Source organism: Carcharhinus amblyrhynchos, chromosome 7 (assembly GCF_965287045.1).
Source record: "Carcharhinus amblyrhynchos chromosome 7, sCarAmb.v2.hapA, whole genome shotgun sequence".
Lineage (NCBI taxonomy): Eukaryota > Metazoa > Chordata > Chondrichthyes > Carcharhiniformes > Carcharhinidae > Carcharhinus > Carcharhinus amblyrhynchos.
The window spans coordinates 46,753,964-46,769,820 of record NC_137330.1 but is presented as its reverse complement, the minus strand read 5'-3'; the positions used below and the strand labels follow the sequence as shown (position 1 = coordinate 46,769,820).

General features: G+C 40.7%; 1 protein-coding gene across 2 annotated transcripts in view; it reads right to left on the bottom strand.

The window, feature by feature from the left end:
* Positions 1-4,320: 4,320 nt before the first annotated feature.
* The window catches only part of LOC145345446 (uncharacterized), a 43,691-nt gene continuing 32,154 nt past the window's right edge, over positions 4,321-15,857 (bottom strand). The window contains exons 9-13 of one of the 2 annotated variants that reach the window (XM_080193258.1): positions 12,620-12,742; positions 11,407-11,529; positions 6,554-6,676; positions 5,964-6,068; positions 4,321-5,067 (exon numbers count right to left, since the gene is read on the bottom strand). In XM_080193258.1, coding sequence (XP_080049384.1) covers positions 5,012-5,067; positions 5,964-6,068; positions 6,554-6,676; positions 11,407-11,529; positions 12,620-12,742 — 530 coding nt within the window. In that variant the 3' untranslated portion in view covers positions 4,321-5,011. The remainder of the gene's footprint in view (positions 5,068-5,963; positions 6,069-6,553; positions 6,677-11,406; positions 11,530-12,619; positions 12,743-15,857) is intronic. The other variant, XM_080193259.1, reaches the window with a different exon arrangement.

Genomic DNA, 15,857 nt, shown 5'->3' with positions numbered 1-15,857 from the left:
AAGTGGACCCTGAAAGTCTGCCAAATTTGGGCTGAGGCCAATTATTCCTATTGAGGAGGAAATTGTGAGCTCATTAAGGATGAGATTGGGACTTTGCTGGGGCACATGGATTGCTCACTGGATTAGGGACACACCAGATACAGGGAGAAGGCAACATAGTAGGGATCCAGTCACGGTTGAGCAATAAACTCAGATTATTCCTGAAGGAGCTAGTAGCTATACTAATAATCACGCTCACTGAAAGGGTTAAAGGATGCAGTTTAGCAAAAAAAATCAAATGCACTGCTAGCTGTGAATAAGTGCCCAAGGGCACAAACTGCAGGCTGTTAGTTCTTGGGCAGAAACATTGTAGGTGTCAACCTTCGCAGACTGAAACAATGAGGGGATGTTCTCCAATTTGTTCAAACAACCAAAAGGTCTAAAGATAACATAGGGAGGCAACAATGTTTACAGCTTGAATATAGGGTTTGTTTATCTATCGAATCTCCCTATCCTAAGAGAATTCATCAAACATGAGGGATCTTGGACATGGGGAGAATAATTGATATATACAATCAGACACAAGTTATGTTAATGACATTGTAGCCAGTGATAAATCAAACCAGATAGCATATTCAAACCTTTACACTGATTGGATATGATAATCAAGTAGATGGCCCATGCTGTGATTGGTTAATAGTATTCATACCTTATACATGATGTAAACCTCATCAATAGTTATGAGTGAATATAGATAATTTCTACAGTACAGTAAGTTCTACAGGGGCAGTAGCAACTTGGACACAAAATTGGCTGAATAATAGAAAGCAGAGAGTAATGGTCAGTGGATATTTTGGGGCTGGAAAAAGGTTTGTAGTGGTGTCCCTAGGGGTCAATATTGGAACCTTTGCTTTCCCTGATTTATATTAATGGTCTAGATCATGGAATGCAAGAGACAATTTCAAAGTTTGCAGGATGGCACAACACTTACCAGTATTGTAAACAGTGAAGAGCACAGTGTAGAACTTCAAAAGGACATAATAAGTTGACGGAGTGGGCAGATAGGTGGCAGATGAAGTTCAATGTGAAAAAGTGTGAGGTGATGCATTTTGGTAGCAAGAACATGTAGAGACAATATAGAGACCTGATGGTGGTTTTTAAAATTCCAAATGGAATTACAAAAATTACAAGTGGAGTAAGATGTAGAGACAATGTTTCCACTTCTGGGAGAATCCAAAAGGAAGGGGGCAATAAATACAAGATAGATTGGGAAATAAGAAGGGTTTTTTTACTCAAAGAATAGTTAGTATAATAAACTTACTGAGCCTTATTTTATCATCAAGTTGCGCCTATTTTTAGGTGCGAAAAATTGGTAAAGTCAGATGAGTGGCGTGATCCACGATTACCCAAGAATTGCCATGATCAGGACCATACCTGGAATGGGCACAACGACCATTTAAATGCACTCATCCATACAAATTTGGCACGAAACAAACATGATTCACAAAATTCCAATTTGGGTGCTCCAACTAGTGAGGAGGTAAATGCCGAGGATCTGGAGGCTCTCTGTTTGAGATTGGTGGGGACAGGGGGAAGGAGGGCCTGCTGCCACTTTGCCTATGAACAGTGCAGGGATGGGGGTGTACGCTGCCACTCTGCCTGAGATCAGTGGAGGGGAGTTGGGGGCTGTGATTGGTTTGGGTGGCAGAAGGGGTGGCGGTATAAAGGGTCAGTAATGTTGTGGGGGTTGGGCAATGTCTGTGGGGGCCAGGAGGAGGCATTATCCAGCGCGGGAGTGATGTGTCAGGGGAATCACATTTTATCATTTATTTTTGTGCATGCACAGTTGGAGGCGCTGATCAGAGCTGCAGGGTTTCGGGCAGGGTAAGCCTCACCCACAGGTTTCTACAGCGCAATTCGGAATCACTGATATTTTTGTAGGCAGACTGCATTTGGGGGCACCTGAGAACAGGTCTAAAAGTTGGATCTGAAACTCTCCCAGTTTCAAGTCCACCCAGCACTTAGAATCAAAATGGTAAGGTTGGAGCAAATAGTTTAGATTCTTTCAAAAGGAAACTAGCTGATTACGTGAGTTAAAGGGAATAGGAAGTTATAGTGACAGACTGAGATGGAATAGGAGGAGACTTGTGGTTTATAAACATCAGCACAGAAAAGCTGGGCTGAATGACCTGTTTCTGTATTGTTTATCTTGTGTAATTTTACATGTACTTGTTCAAGTCTAGCTAATGATAGATGCTGTTAGCTATCCTGCAATAGCAAAATTTGGTCCATTATCGCATCAGGCTAGTGAAGGATACTTGAGCAGGATCAGTGTGGTGTCTGACACATATAATAAATCAACTATAGTATGCATCATAATCTAGTTATACACTGGCTCTCCTGCTGCTATTTTTTGAAACATATGGCTGGATAGAACAGAGTCAGTGGAATTTTTTTGGATACTCAGTATCAGACTCAGTACGGATTTGATTTGATTTGGTTTATTATTGCCTCATGTTTTGGTATACAGTGTAAAGTATTGTTTCTTGCACGCTATACAGAGAAAGTGTACCATTCATAGAGTACATGTGAAAAAGGAAAGGAGAGAGTGCAGAATGTAGTGTTACAGTCATAGCTAGGGTGTAGAGAAAGATCAACTTAATGTAAGGTACGTCCATTCAAAAATCTGATGGCAGTAAGGAAGAAGCTGTTCTTGGGTTGGTTGGCACGTGATTTCACAATTGTATCTTCTCCTAACGGAAGAAAGTGGAAGAAAGTATGTCTGAGGTGCATGTGGTCCTTGATTACGCCGGCTACCTTTCCGAGGGAGTGGGACGTGTAGAGCCAATGGATGGATGGTTTGCGTGATGGACTGAGCTACATTCACAACTCTTTTGTAATTTCTTGCGGTCTTGGTGAGAGCAAGAGTCATACCACGCTGTGATACATCCAGAAAGGATTCTTTCTATGGTGCATCTGTAAATGTTGGTGAGAGTCGTACTGGACATGCCAAATTTCCTTAGCCTCCTGAAAAAGTAGAGGTGTTGGTGGGCTTTCTTAACTATAGTGTCAGCGTGGAGGGATCAGGACTGGTTGTTGGCGATCTGGACAACTAGAAACCCTGAAGCTCTAAATCATTTCCACCTTCATCCCCATTGATGTCAACAGGGCATGTGTCCACCACCTTTCCTGAAGAAAAAGAAAGAAAGGGCCACTACCTTTCCTGAAATTAATGACTGTCTCCTTTCTTTCACTGACATTAAGGGAGAGATCATTGTCATCCTATCAATTTACCAGATTCACTATCTCTTTCCTGTACTGCGTTTCATCATTGTTTGAGATCTGACCCATGATGGTGGTGTCATCAGCAAACTTGAAAATCATGTTGGCAAGGATCAGGTAGTGCTTATTGCCATGCTACCCTAATGTGCTGAGGTTTGGACAACTCATAAATGTCATACCAAAGCCCGAGAACACCTTCAGTGCTGTCTTAGAAGGATCTTGTGAATCAAGTGAGAGAACAAAAGAAAGAAAATGAGCATCCTCCAACACAACACTCGCCAAGTATAGAAGCCATGACAATCTTATTAGTTGGGATGAACAGGACAGTTCATTAGAATACCCGACTCAAGACTGCCCAAACAGGTACTCTAGTCAGCTGCACAATAGAGCTTATTCACATGGAGCCCAAAAGAAACATTTCAAAGACAAACCTCTATGAAGGTCTGCTCTATTGACATCAAAACATGGGAAGCAGATGACCAGAATAGTAATCCATCATCAAAAATAGCTTCAAGACCTTCCAATCCAAGAACTGCAGCCACTGAGAGAGAACAGTAGAGGGAATGAAAGCAAGGGCAGCTGTTCAAGTCCACAATCCACCACCACGTTGTTGGCCTATGGCCTGTAATTGGACAGTCTGTGAGGCCAAGAAAGAACTCATTAGCCATCTGTGAACCCACAGTTAACACTGATGTCTCAGCTAAACCTAGCCATCCACAAGGGAAAATCATCCTTAACAGAAGAAATTGCCAGTGATTCTGGTGATAAGGACTGGAATACTGAGATATTATGTGGCAGGAAGAATCAGTTAGGGAGAGTGCAAATGTTCTATGCTTTATCATTTTGCTTTACTAAGAAATGCCTTAAATAATATAGACTTTTAATTTTAAGCTAAAGTTTGAAGGGTGATAGGAAAATATTTTGTTTTATATCACCTGGTAAATGTTAGGACCAGATTAGGTTAGATCATGAGATAGTATGCACAAAAGCAAAGTGATTGAATAAAGACACAATATAATAAAATTAAATACAAGTTTTAATACATGTTTGTGGAAATGAATGAACAGAAAACTAGTGGGTTGGTGCATTTTCATATTCTTACTGAGTCAGGAACTTCACATAGCCTTTTATAAGCTACAGATTATATTTGGATTGGGAACACTAACACTATGGAATGAAACACAATTCATTGAACTTCTTTACTGTCAAATATACATTTTACTGGATTTGAACATAGAATACATTAAAACTGAACTCAAATATACATTATGAATATTCTTGTCAATAGCATCACTTTTTATCAGTGATAAGAAATTATGGTCAGTTAAGTCCAGAGATTGGCTTTGAATGACAAATAAAATCAATCAGGTAGTGATCTTCTTACATAATAAATTTAAGCATTCTTTTACTTCTAATTTATTTTGTCTACCCACTTACTCATTTGTGAAGTGTATACAGTCAAGACAAATGTTGATAAATAGCACTTATGCAATACATCACAGTTGTAAAATCAATACTTTCAGCAGCTGAGCTAGTATGTAGTAAAACCTGAATGAACGGCTTCAATTTGCTTCACGGCACATGTTAATATTCTATGCCTTGTTATAGTTCTTAAAACCTATAGTCGCAGCATGGAAGTAAAAGTAACTAGTCAGATCAAGATTACAGTAAAAGCTTGGAAAGAACTATGCTCAATGAAACGGTTGACGAGTAGTGCATGCACTCTTTAAACAGAATGCTCACAGAGTGTTCAGTATTGGTCCAGTTGGTATTCAAATGCTTGCATTTTTTTTGTTACACGATCTAGTATAAAATAAGTTAAGGATTACGACAGTAGGTTGTTCAAAATAATTTTACAATAGTTAAGAACTGTATATTACTGTACTAACTGTTTAATTATCTATACATTAAAAATGTGCACTTAATTAAATATTTTCTTTCTTTCAATTAATTCTGATTTTTATTCCCTTTCTGATCCTTCCCTACAGGCATGATAGTAGTATTAGACTCAACACTGTTTATACTCCATCTGCACCCATCTACATCAGCTTAGATAAGATACTCTGTCCGAGAATTGGTGCAGACTCCATGGGCCGAGCAGACTCTGTAATGGCTTCAATCAGGCTATTAAAGTTGGCCTAATGAAATATGAACATCCTGATTAAGGACTCAATTGATGGGCTAATCAGGGAGTCTTTCCCTTGTATTTAACTGGGAATGTCAGTTCTTCTGGCACTTCTGAAGGTAGACTGCTGACTGATAGCACTCTGTGTTCTGCTGTTAGAATTGTAAATGAAGAGACTTCTGCTGAAGACTTATTACAGCCTCCTTCTGCCCTGCAAGGATTCTATACTCTATAAAATGAACAGTTATGAACCTGTGCTGAATTTTTCCACTGCCACTCAATAATATCAGCTAAATTTTTCCGTTGAGGTCAGCCAAGTATCACCCTTACATGTGCAAAGTGTTCTGCTACATCTATCAGGCTTCTCAGAAAGGTGATGTTTGTGTGGTACTGTATAACAACTGTAACCAAGAGAAAAGCATTCTTCATTCAGCTTATTGTATTCTACTATTTCTTCAGCAACTGTTTTTAGCTTCTGATAGATTTACAGATTCAAGAAAACCAGTTACAGAAACCATTAAGCAATCTGCAACAAATAATCTGGATGAAGGTAACTAACTAAATACTAAAAGGATATTTTTACTAGCCAGCTCTTGAAAATTAGATTGGACATTCCTTTGGAAATCAAGAAGAGCTTCACACTCGCACGGATCTTGAATAGTGATTTTTCTCTGAGCTTCTTCTGCGAAGTAAAATTCTATTCAGTGATAATGAACAAGCCACCAACTCAGTTTTATTTACTAATAATTGAACTGCTTTTGTAAAATGGAATAGCAAATCATTCAATATTTTTTAAATGAAAATTATTTATGCAGAAATGACAAAGTAAATGACAATCATTGAAATCACAAATCATCGTACATAATTGGTCAGTAAAATACTGTTTGACAATAACACTTTAAAAGTGAGGCAGGCGGGTGTTAGGAAAATAAATTCAAAGAATTCAGTCAAAGAACTCCGGAAGTTACAAGTCATGATAGGGTTAATTGGTGCAAGACAATCACACATCCTTCAAATTAATTAATATCAAAGCAGCAATAACCCAAAAAGAACCAGAACCAAGAATAGAAGAAGTGAGTGCACGTTATCTTGTAAAATTATGGAGAATGTAATATTGTGGAATTGTGTTCTGAAGGAATCAAATTCTGACAGAGATAAGTGGCTTACTTGCACAAGTTTTCTGGTCCTCGTTCAATATAAAACCTGTACGGCACTTGCAGTAATAGTCTGTTTCTGTGCTCACACATATTTGCTCACAGTCATGGCTCCCAATGGCACACATATCCTCACCTGAAATATTTCATTAAAATTAATGCATCTCCACCATAAAAACTGGTGAAAAATACCAACTTAAGTTCAGTGCTAGAATAAGCACAACCAGAATGTTAACATCTGGATAAAAGCAAATCACTGCGGATGTTGGAATCTGAAACCAAAACAGAAAATGCTGGAAAATTTCAGCAGGTTTGGCAGCATCTGTAAGGAGAGAAAAGAACTGACGTTTCGAGTCCAGACGACTCTTTGTCAAAGCAAAGAACATTAACATGTTCCATGTAAAACATTTTATTGAAGTATTTTGTGTGGGTAATGTAAGCAAGGCTTAAGCCATGAGAAATAGGTATTCTTAAAGATTATTTGTCCAACCAGACTGGGACACATCAGAGGCATTAAGAATGTGAGCTGTTGCAAAGTAACATGAAGCTCTCTACTTCTCTCCTATCTTTTAAAAGCCTTTTTAAAACATACCATTTTATTGAGCTTTTGGTCCTAAATTGGTCAATGACAGATTGTATTTGCTAACAATCCTGTGAAGTCCCTTATGGCACACTCCAGTGGTTAAGCTGTTGTTGTTGACTATCAGTAATATGCTGTATATGTGAACTTCATACTATCAATCAGAGAACTTGTTACGTCTTGAGGTAAGGGATAAGTTTACCACGGGAGCATGTAAATAGGAGGAAGAAATGGAAATGATCCGTCACCAGAGCAGATAAGACAAAGTGCCCACCTCAGGAGCAATTGTTGAGGTTGCTGGCAAGTGTTTGGAAGGTAGTTAATAAATTGTTCTGCTGCCTGTCCTGCTGCAGTTTGCTTGAGACACTGGAATATCTCCTCTCTTGATGGGCCAAGAATTCAAAGAAAAAATCTTTATAAAGTGAAATGCACAATTATATTAGAAGTCGAAGACTAATAAGAGTATGTAAACAAAATGGTAGCTCCTCACCAGTGAAGTGACAGTGAAGATTCCAGGCAGTAGTTCAATCTCCAAGAGGCAAAGCTTGCACAGTCCTGAGTGACTGTTGACATTCATTGCCAAAGCGCAGATCTGGAGAATTCATAACCTTTGCTAAGTCCCGAAGAAATTTCTGCTGGATCAGAGATCTTTCACAATCATGCTTTCTGCGAAGTCTTTGTTCTGACACACCAGGCCTGGGCACCTGTCTATGTTTGGTCAGAGCACCTCATGCTGCAGTAATTTCCCCTTCCACTTTCCTCTGTCCCATCCTCTCCCATGTCCTGTTCCTCCACTTCCTCTGACCAGCACAGACCTTGCACTGTTTTACATCATTAAGGATCACTTTTTGAATGGCCATAGTGTGAAGGACAAACAGATCACGACTATTTATGAGCCCCTTGCAGATGTGCATTGCTTAGCATCACCTGAGCTCTCCAGACAGCAAAACTGCATCATTAGTAGCCTGATAGACTTCTATTCTGGTGAGCAGATGGCTCTCATTGTGATGCCTCAGTGCTTCTGTTCCTAGCACACGTAGAGGAGTGAGGAACTTCTCAGAATAACCTTACTCCCCTAATAGCTATCTATTGACCTGGAGGGTGAGATGGAGAGGCTGCAGAAAGTTTAACTGGTGGATAATGAAAGCATGCATATGCATGTGGTCTCAGACCAACTGCACATTCAAGGAGCGATAAACCTTCCTGTTAATTAGCCTTTCTGGTTCATCAATGGGTACCTGATGGTAACATGGATATAGTCAGTTGTGCAAGTCAATAATCATCAGGTGCAGGAGAAGACCGGAGGTGGGGTTCCTGAGCTGCGTCTCCTCACCCTATTTGAGAAGCGCACACTGGAGATTTCAGGGGAGGCTGAGGATAGACCCCACACTTCTTATTGGGAGAACCTTTCTGTGATTAGGGCCTCCCATGCCACCCTGCCCTGCCAGATCCCTGCTGCCAATGCCTACCCTCAATCCACTGGCTCTTCCTTGGCCTCCTCCTCCACATCCTGCTGGGCCCCCACCACTATGTCACCCCCATCTCCAATCCTCCTCCTCCTCCAGGATGTCACCCCACTGCTGTGCCAGGTTGTGGAGCGCACAGCAGACCACGATGATGTGGGAGACCTGCATGGAGCTGTATTGGAGGGCACCCCTTGAGCGGTCCAGGTAGCAAAACTACATCTTCAGCGGCCCGAAGCACCTTCCATGATGGACCAGGTGGCAGCGTTGGCCTCATTATAACGGGTCTCTGCCCCACTCTCAGGTCTCTGCACTGGCATCATCAGCCATGACACAGTGGGTATCCCTTGTCCCTACGGGCCATCCCTTGAAGAGCCCAGGGATGTTGGAGCTGCGCAGGATGAAGCTGTCATGCACACAGCTACATGATAATCATCCTGTGGTCATACATGATCTGCACATTCAGGAGTGGAACCCATTCCTGCCTGGTCATATGAGGACCACAGGGCAATATACATGCCGTCCATGGTCACTTGCACATGGGGCATGCCAGTGATGGCAACGTAGCCTGTAGCCCAAGTTTCCTATTGGGCCTGGTTCAGGTCAAAGTTGATGTAGTCACCTGCCTGGAAGTACCTGGTGGCATAAAGGTTGAGGGTCGCTCTGATCTTCACTGCCACTGGAGCAGGTGTCCCTATGACACAAAGTGCCCGGTCCTCGAGAACCTGGCATAGATGCTGCATTGTTTCCTTACTGAGCCAGAGCCTGTGGCAGTATTCACTGTATAGCAGCCCATCAAAGGACATGCAGATCTTGTACACTGTGGATCTCCATCGTGCTCAGTGGTACTCAACTCCTTGCTCCCCTTCTCTACCGCTGCACCTAACCCAGACTCTTATAGAGCAGCTGGGATTCATGCTGTGTGACGCCTCACCAACAAGGTGAGAAGCATCTGAGAGGTGGGGAAGCAGCCATGCCAAGCTTGCTAATGATATTGAAATCCATTCAAATACATGCAAATAGACTTCACATCCATTTTGGGCATGAAACCATTCATGCTAGGAAATAGTGGCTGGGAAGATAGCAAACCACCTAACACGATTCTGGTTTCTCACATTGCATGCTATTTTCCCGCTTTGCCGCGCTAATCGATGGGTGGGATGGGGTGGTAAGAACATGCCAGCTGAGTTTGAGAAAGAAAGGGAAGAGCAAACACTTGAACTGAATTCCATTAGAAAGAAAAAGAGAAAGCCAGAGAGAAAAGGAAGCCAGGATATACAAACTGGACAGAAAAAGGCTTCAACTACAAGGAAAAGAACAATGTGAACAGAATTCCGAAAACATGGAGTTGATATATGTGTGAAGTGAATTGGTCTATAGAAATTAGAACAGAAAACAAGTTTGAAAATAAAATTTTCAGGAAAACAATAAAATAAATCTATATCCAAAATGACAAACTCATTTATTATACAATAACAAGAAGATAGAAATATGAAGAAATATCATTTAACCTTCTCCTATTGATGCATATAAAGGACACACTCAAACATTTTTATCTTTCCTGTTGGCTTCAGATTCATAAAACAAAAAAGAAGTCATTCTCTTGGCCTGAGCAGGAAAGTGGGATCTGCTGTATTTTGTGTTGTGGTGTGAAAGCAAATCTAATGCTTTATACTTTTTGAAGTTTGCTTATAATGAAACAGAATTATGTTACAGAGGGATGTACCTAAAAAAAATTCTTCCATAGTCTATTAGTTCAGCATATTTTTAGGATATAATCTTTCAGCAAATGGAATAATTATCATATCTACACTCAATATGAGTACAAAATGAAGGAATAAATCTTTCCACAAACTGTGTAAAGGGCAAAGAATCGATGGTGATCACATTTTAATATCAGAGGGACCGAGGCAACACGTAGGCTCGCAACACCTACAACCAACTACAATCACATAGAATAACCAATGTCCATCATAACATGGTAAAAACCTAGAGGCTAGTGGCTTATTTCAGAAGGTTTTCAGATCCTTGTTGAGTATAAAACTGGAATGGCACCTGCAAAAATAGGACTTTGCTGTGCACTCACATATGTTTCCAATGGTGCACCTGAAATTTCCTCACCTGAAGCATTTAATTGAATTTAATGTATCTTATTGACAATAAATGGAAAAGGAAAACAATTCATTGCTGTATTTTAGTGGTAGAAATAATCAAACAAAAAGATTAACATTTCCCACATAAGCTATTTTATTAGAAATATTTTAAGTGAGTAATGTGAGCAAATCTACAATTATGTCTTATATTCAGTACCAATCATGTAGCTTGACCAGAGTTAAATGAAACTCTCCAATTTTGGCTCCTCCTACAACATACTCCTTTTTGACAAAGCTATTTGTAGTCTATCCTTAGGTGACTTAATGACAAATTTTGTTTGGCAACACACCTCTGAAGTGCCATCTATTACCATGTTAGAGGTTCTATATTGTGCAAGTTGTTGATATGGATGAATATGTGTATTGTGCTGGATATGTGAACTTCGTAATGTCACCCAAAAATACTCATTTCCATCTTGGTGATTTCCTCCCATGCACTGAAGTGAAATTAGAAGACTTTCAACAAGATATTCTACTAAAGTAAAATATCCTAAATATCAAATCACACACCAGGAGTAATTTATCCGTTTTTTTATGAAACAATTTAACTAAGTTTCAGTGATAACAATGAGAGAAAGAGAAAAAAGTGTTATTAGTATTTGGAAGGACAGTTAAATTAAGTAGCCTCTGAAAGTTTGGGTAAAGAATGCATTAATGGTAAGTGTCTTACGTGAGCAAGTTTTCCGGTCTTCGTTCAGTATAAAGCCGGGACGACACCGGCAGTAATATGATGTTGCCGTGCTCACACATATGTGTTCACAGTCATGGTTTCCAACGGCGCAGATATCTTTCTCTGAAATATTTGATTAAATTTAATACACCTTTTTCATAAAATTGGTGAAAGAAAACAACCTAAATTCATTGCTGTATTTTAACAATAGCAACAATCACAAACAAAAAGGTAAACATTGCCCACAAAAAAATGTTTTATTAGAAGTATTCAAAGTGATTAACTTGAACAAATCAATAACTAATGCTCTAAGAATGTGGTGACAGGTCTTCTTTGAGATTATTTGGAAGCACATGAGACATTCAGGATATTCAGAATCAACCTTGCAGTTTGACTAGAATTAAAATGAAGCTCTCCATTTTGGCTCCTCCTCCAACATATTTTTTTGACTAAACTGTTCCCAACCTGCTTGTAGGTGATTCTGTGACTCATTTTGTTTGACTACACACCTCTGAAGTGCCATGGCATGTATTAAGATATTAGAGGTGCTACACAATGTAAGTTGTTGTTACATTTGAATATGGGTGTTGTGCTAGATATGTGAACTTATGTTAGCCAACAACAGTGATTTCCACCTAGCTGTATTGTTCCATGATTTCCTCACATGCAGTGAAGTGAATTTAGGGAACATTCACTCAGGTACCCTAATGAAGTGGTGCTGAGGTGTTAAAGATTTTTCAGGAAATCCAAGTTGCCATACAACATACACTTTCAGATTGGAGCTATGCGTAGTCATGGTGGAGGCACCAACTCACTTCTCATCATGACAAATGATTCCTCTTGCTAATACAATCTACTAGTGGCATGTGTTGAAAGGATTTGCAGGCTGATGCTCAACTTGTTTGGCTATATGATAAATGCCTCTGCCTTGGCCATCAAATGCTGGAATGGGACTTGAACTCTGAGCTTCTGACTCAGAGGCGGGAATGCTTATGTAATGTGCTGCAAGACATTCCCGTCCTATTGAGATAAAATGCCCTAAATATGAAATTACAAACATGTGAGAGATTTATTCATATCTTTATGAAATAATTTCACAAATTTTCAACATTATGAATGAGTGGATGATCAAAGATCTTTGTTAGTATTTTGTGGGACTCTTGGTGACCTCTCAAAGTTTGGTTAAAGAATGCATTAGTGCTAATTGGCTTACGTGAGCAGGTTTTCTGGTCCTCGTTCAATATAAAACCGCGACGACACAGGCAGTAATAAGATGTTGCCGTGCTCACACATATGTGCTCACAGTCATGATTTCCAGCAGCGCACATATCCTTACCTGAAATATTTAATTAATTTAATATATCTTTTCCTTAAAACATGGTGAAGAGGAATTGCTGTATTTTAATGATAGCAACAATGACAAAATAACATCTTTCATGCAGAAATATTAAAAATATTTAGGGTGCATCAACTGGGTAGAGTTTGTAAGGAGCATCCAGGAGGGCTTCTTGAAACAGTATGTAGAAAGTCCCAATTAGAGAAGAGGCCATACTGGACCTGGTATTGGGAAATGAGCCTAACCAGGTGGTTGACATTTCAGTCGGGAGCGACTTGGAAACAGTGACCACAATTCAGTAAGCTTTGAAATAAAGATAAGTGTAGTCCTCAATTTAAAGTGCTAAATTGGGGGAAGGCTAATTACCACAATATTAGGCAGGAACTGAAGAATGTGGATTGGGAGCAGATGTTTGAGGGCAAATCAACATCTGGCATGTGGGAAGCTTTCAAGTGCAAGTTGATAGGGATTCAGGGCCGGCAAAGGATGAAGGATAAGTATGGCAAGTTTTGGGAACCTAGGATAAGGAGAGATTCTGTAAGCCTAGTCAAAGAGAAAAAGTAAGCATTTGTCAAAGATAGGAGGCTGGGAAATACAAAGCAGATGTAGAATACAAGGAAAGGAGAAAGAAATTTATGCAAAGAGTAAGAAGGGCTAAAAGGGTCACAAAAAGCAGGATTAAGGAAAATCCCAAGGCTTTTTATACATATATAAAGTGCAAGAGGGTAGCCAGGATGAGAGTTGGCCCACTCAAGGACTGGGGAGGGAATCTATGTGTGGAGGCAGAGGAAATGGGTGAGGTATTAAATGAGTGCTTTGTGTCAGTATTCACCAAAGGGGATTTGTGGATGATGAGTCTGGGAAAGGGTGTGCAGATAGTTTAAGTCATACTGAAATCAAAAAGCAGAAGGTATTGGGGTTCTTGAGAAATATTAAGACAGACAAGTCCCCAGGGCCTGATGGGATAGATCACAGATTACAGAGAAAGACAAGGGAAGAAATTGTTGGGGCCTTGAGAGAAATATTTATATCCTCACAGGCTAGAGGTGAGATCCCAGAGGATTGGAGAATCACTATTGATGTTCCTTTGTTTAAAAAGGGCAAGAATAATCCAAGTAATTAATCACAGGCCAGTGAGCCTTACGTCAGTAGTAGGAAATTATTGGAGAGGATTCTGCAAGACAGGAGTTATTCCCACTTGGAAATAAGTGGACATATTAGCGAGGGGCAACATGGTTTTGTGGACGGGAGGTCGTGTCTCACTAACTTGGTCAAGTTTTTTGAGGAAATGACGAAGATGATTGATGAGGGTAGGGCAGTGAATGCTGACTAATGGACTTAAGAACATAAGAACATAAGAAACAGGAGCAGGAGTAGGCCATCTAGCCCTTCGAGCCTGCCCCGCCATTCAATAAGATCATGGCTGATCTGTCGTGGCTCAGTTCCACTTTCCCGCCCTCTCCCCATAACCCTTAATCCCCTCTCTTATCAAGAACCCATCAACCCGCTTCTTAAAAATATTTAGCGAGGCAGCCTCCACCACTTCAACGGGCAGAGAATTCCAGAGATTCACCACCCTTTGAGTGAAGAAGTTCCTCCTCAACTCCGTTCTAAACCGCCTCCCCTTTATCTTGAGGCTGTGCCCCCTAGTCCTACTGTCTTTTTTGAGCGGGAAGAGTCTCTCCACCTCTATCCTATCCATCCCATTCATCATCTTATACGTCTCAATGAGATCTCCCCTCATTCTTCTAAACTCTAACGAGTACAAGCCTAGTTAATTCAGCCTCTCCTCATAGCTCAATCCCCTCAACTCCGTTATCAGCCTAGTAAACCTCCTCTGCACTCCCTCCAGGGCCAAAATATCCTTGCGCAGGTGCGGCGCCCAAAACTGCACACAGTACTCCAGCTGCGGCCTCACCAATGCCCTATACAGCTGCAGCAAGACCTCCCTACTTTTATATTCAATCCCCCTCGCTATGAAGGCCAGCATCCCATTCGCCTTCCTGACCACCTGCTGCACCTGCAAGCTGGGTTTTTGCGACTCATGCACAAGGACCCCGAGGTCCCTCTGCACCGTCGCCTGCTGCAGTTTTTCGCCACGTAAGTAATAGTCCTTCCTACCATTCTTCCTACCAAAGTGGATCACCTCACACACAGTAAGGCCTTTGACAAAGTCCCTCATGGCAGACTGATGCAGAAGGTGAAGTTGCATGGGATCAAAGGCGAACTGGAATGATGGATACAGAACCGGCTCATCATAGAAGACAGAGGTAGCAGTGGAAGTGGGCGTTTCTGAATGGAAGGCCGAGGCAAGTTTCATTCCTCAGGGATCAGTGCTTGGATCTTTTGCTGTATGTAATATATATAAATGATTTGGAAGAAAATATAACTGGTTTGATTTGTAAGTTTGCAGACGACATAAAGGTTGATGGATTTGCAGATAGCGATGGGGAGCATCAGAGGATGCAACAGAATATAGATTGGTTGGAGACTTGGGCAGAGAGATTGCAGATGGAGTTTAATCCAGATAAATGTGAGGTTATGCATTTTGGCAGGTTTAATATAGATGGGAAATATACAGTAAATGGCAGAATCCTTAAGAGTATTGATAGGCAGAGGAATCTGGGTGTACAGGTACACAGGTCACTGAAAGTGGCAACACAGTTGGAGAAGGTAGTCAAAAAGGCATATGGCATGTTTGCCTTCATTGGCTAGGGCATTGAGTTTAAAAATTGGCAAGTCATGTTGCAACTGTATAGAACCTTAATTCAGCCGCGCTTGGAATATAGTGTTCAATTCTGATTGCCAAACTACCAGAAGTATGTGGAGGCTTTGGAGAGGGTACAGAAAAGATTTACCAGGATGCTGCCTGGTGTGGAGGACATCAGCCAAGAGAAGAGGTTGGAGAAACATTGGTTTGTTCTCACTGGACCAACGGAGATTGAGTGATGACCTGATAGAAGTCTACAAGATTATGAAGGGCACGGACAGAGTGGATAGTCAGAAGATTTTTCCCAGGGTGGAAGAGTCAATTACTAGGGGGCATAGGTTTAAGGTGCAAGGGGTAAGGTTTAAAGGAAATGCACAAGACAAGTTTTTACACAGAGGGTGCTGG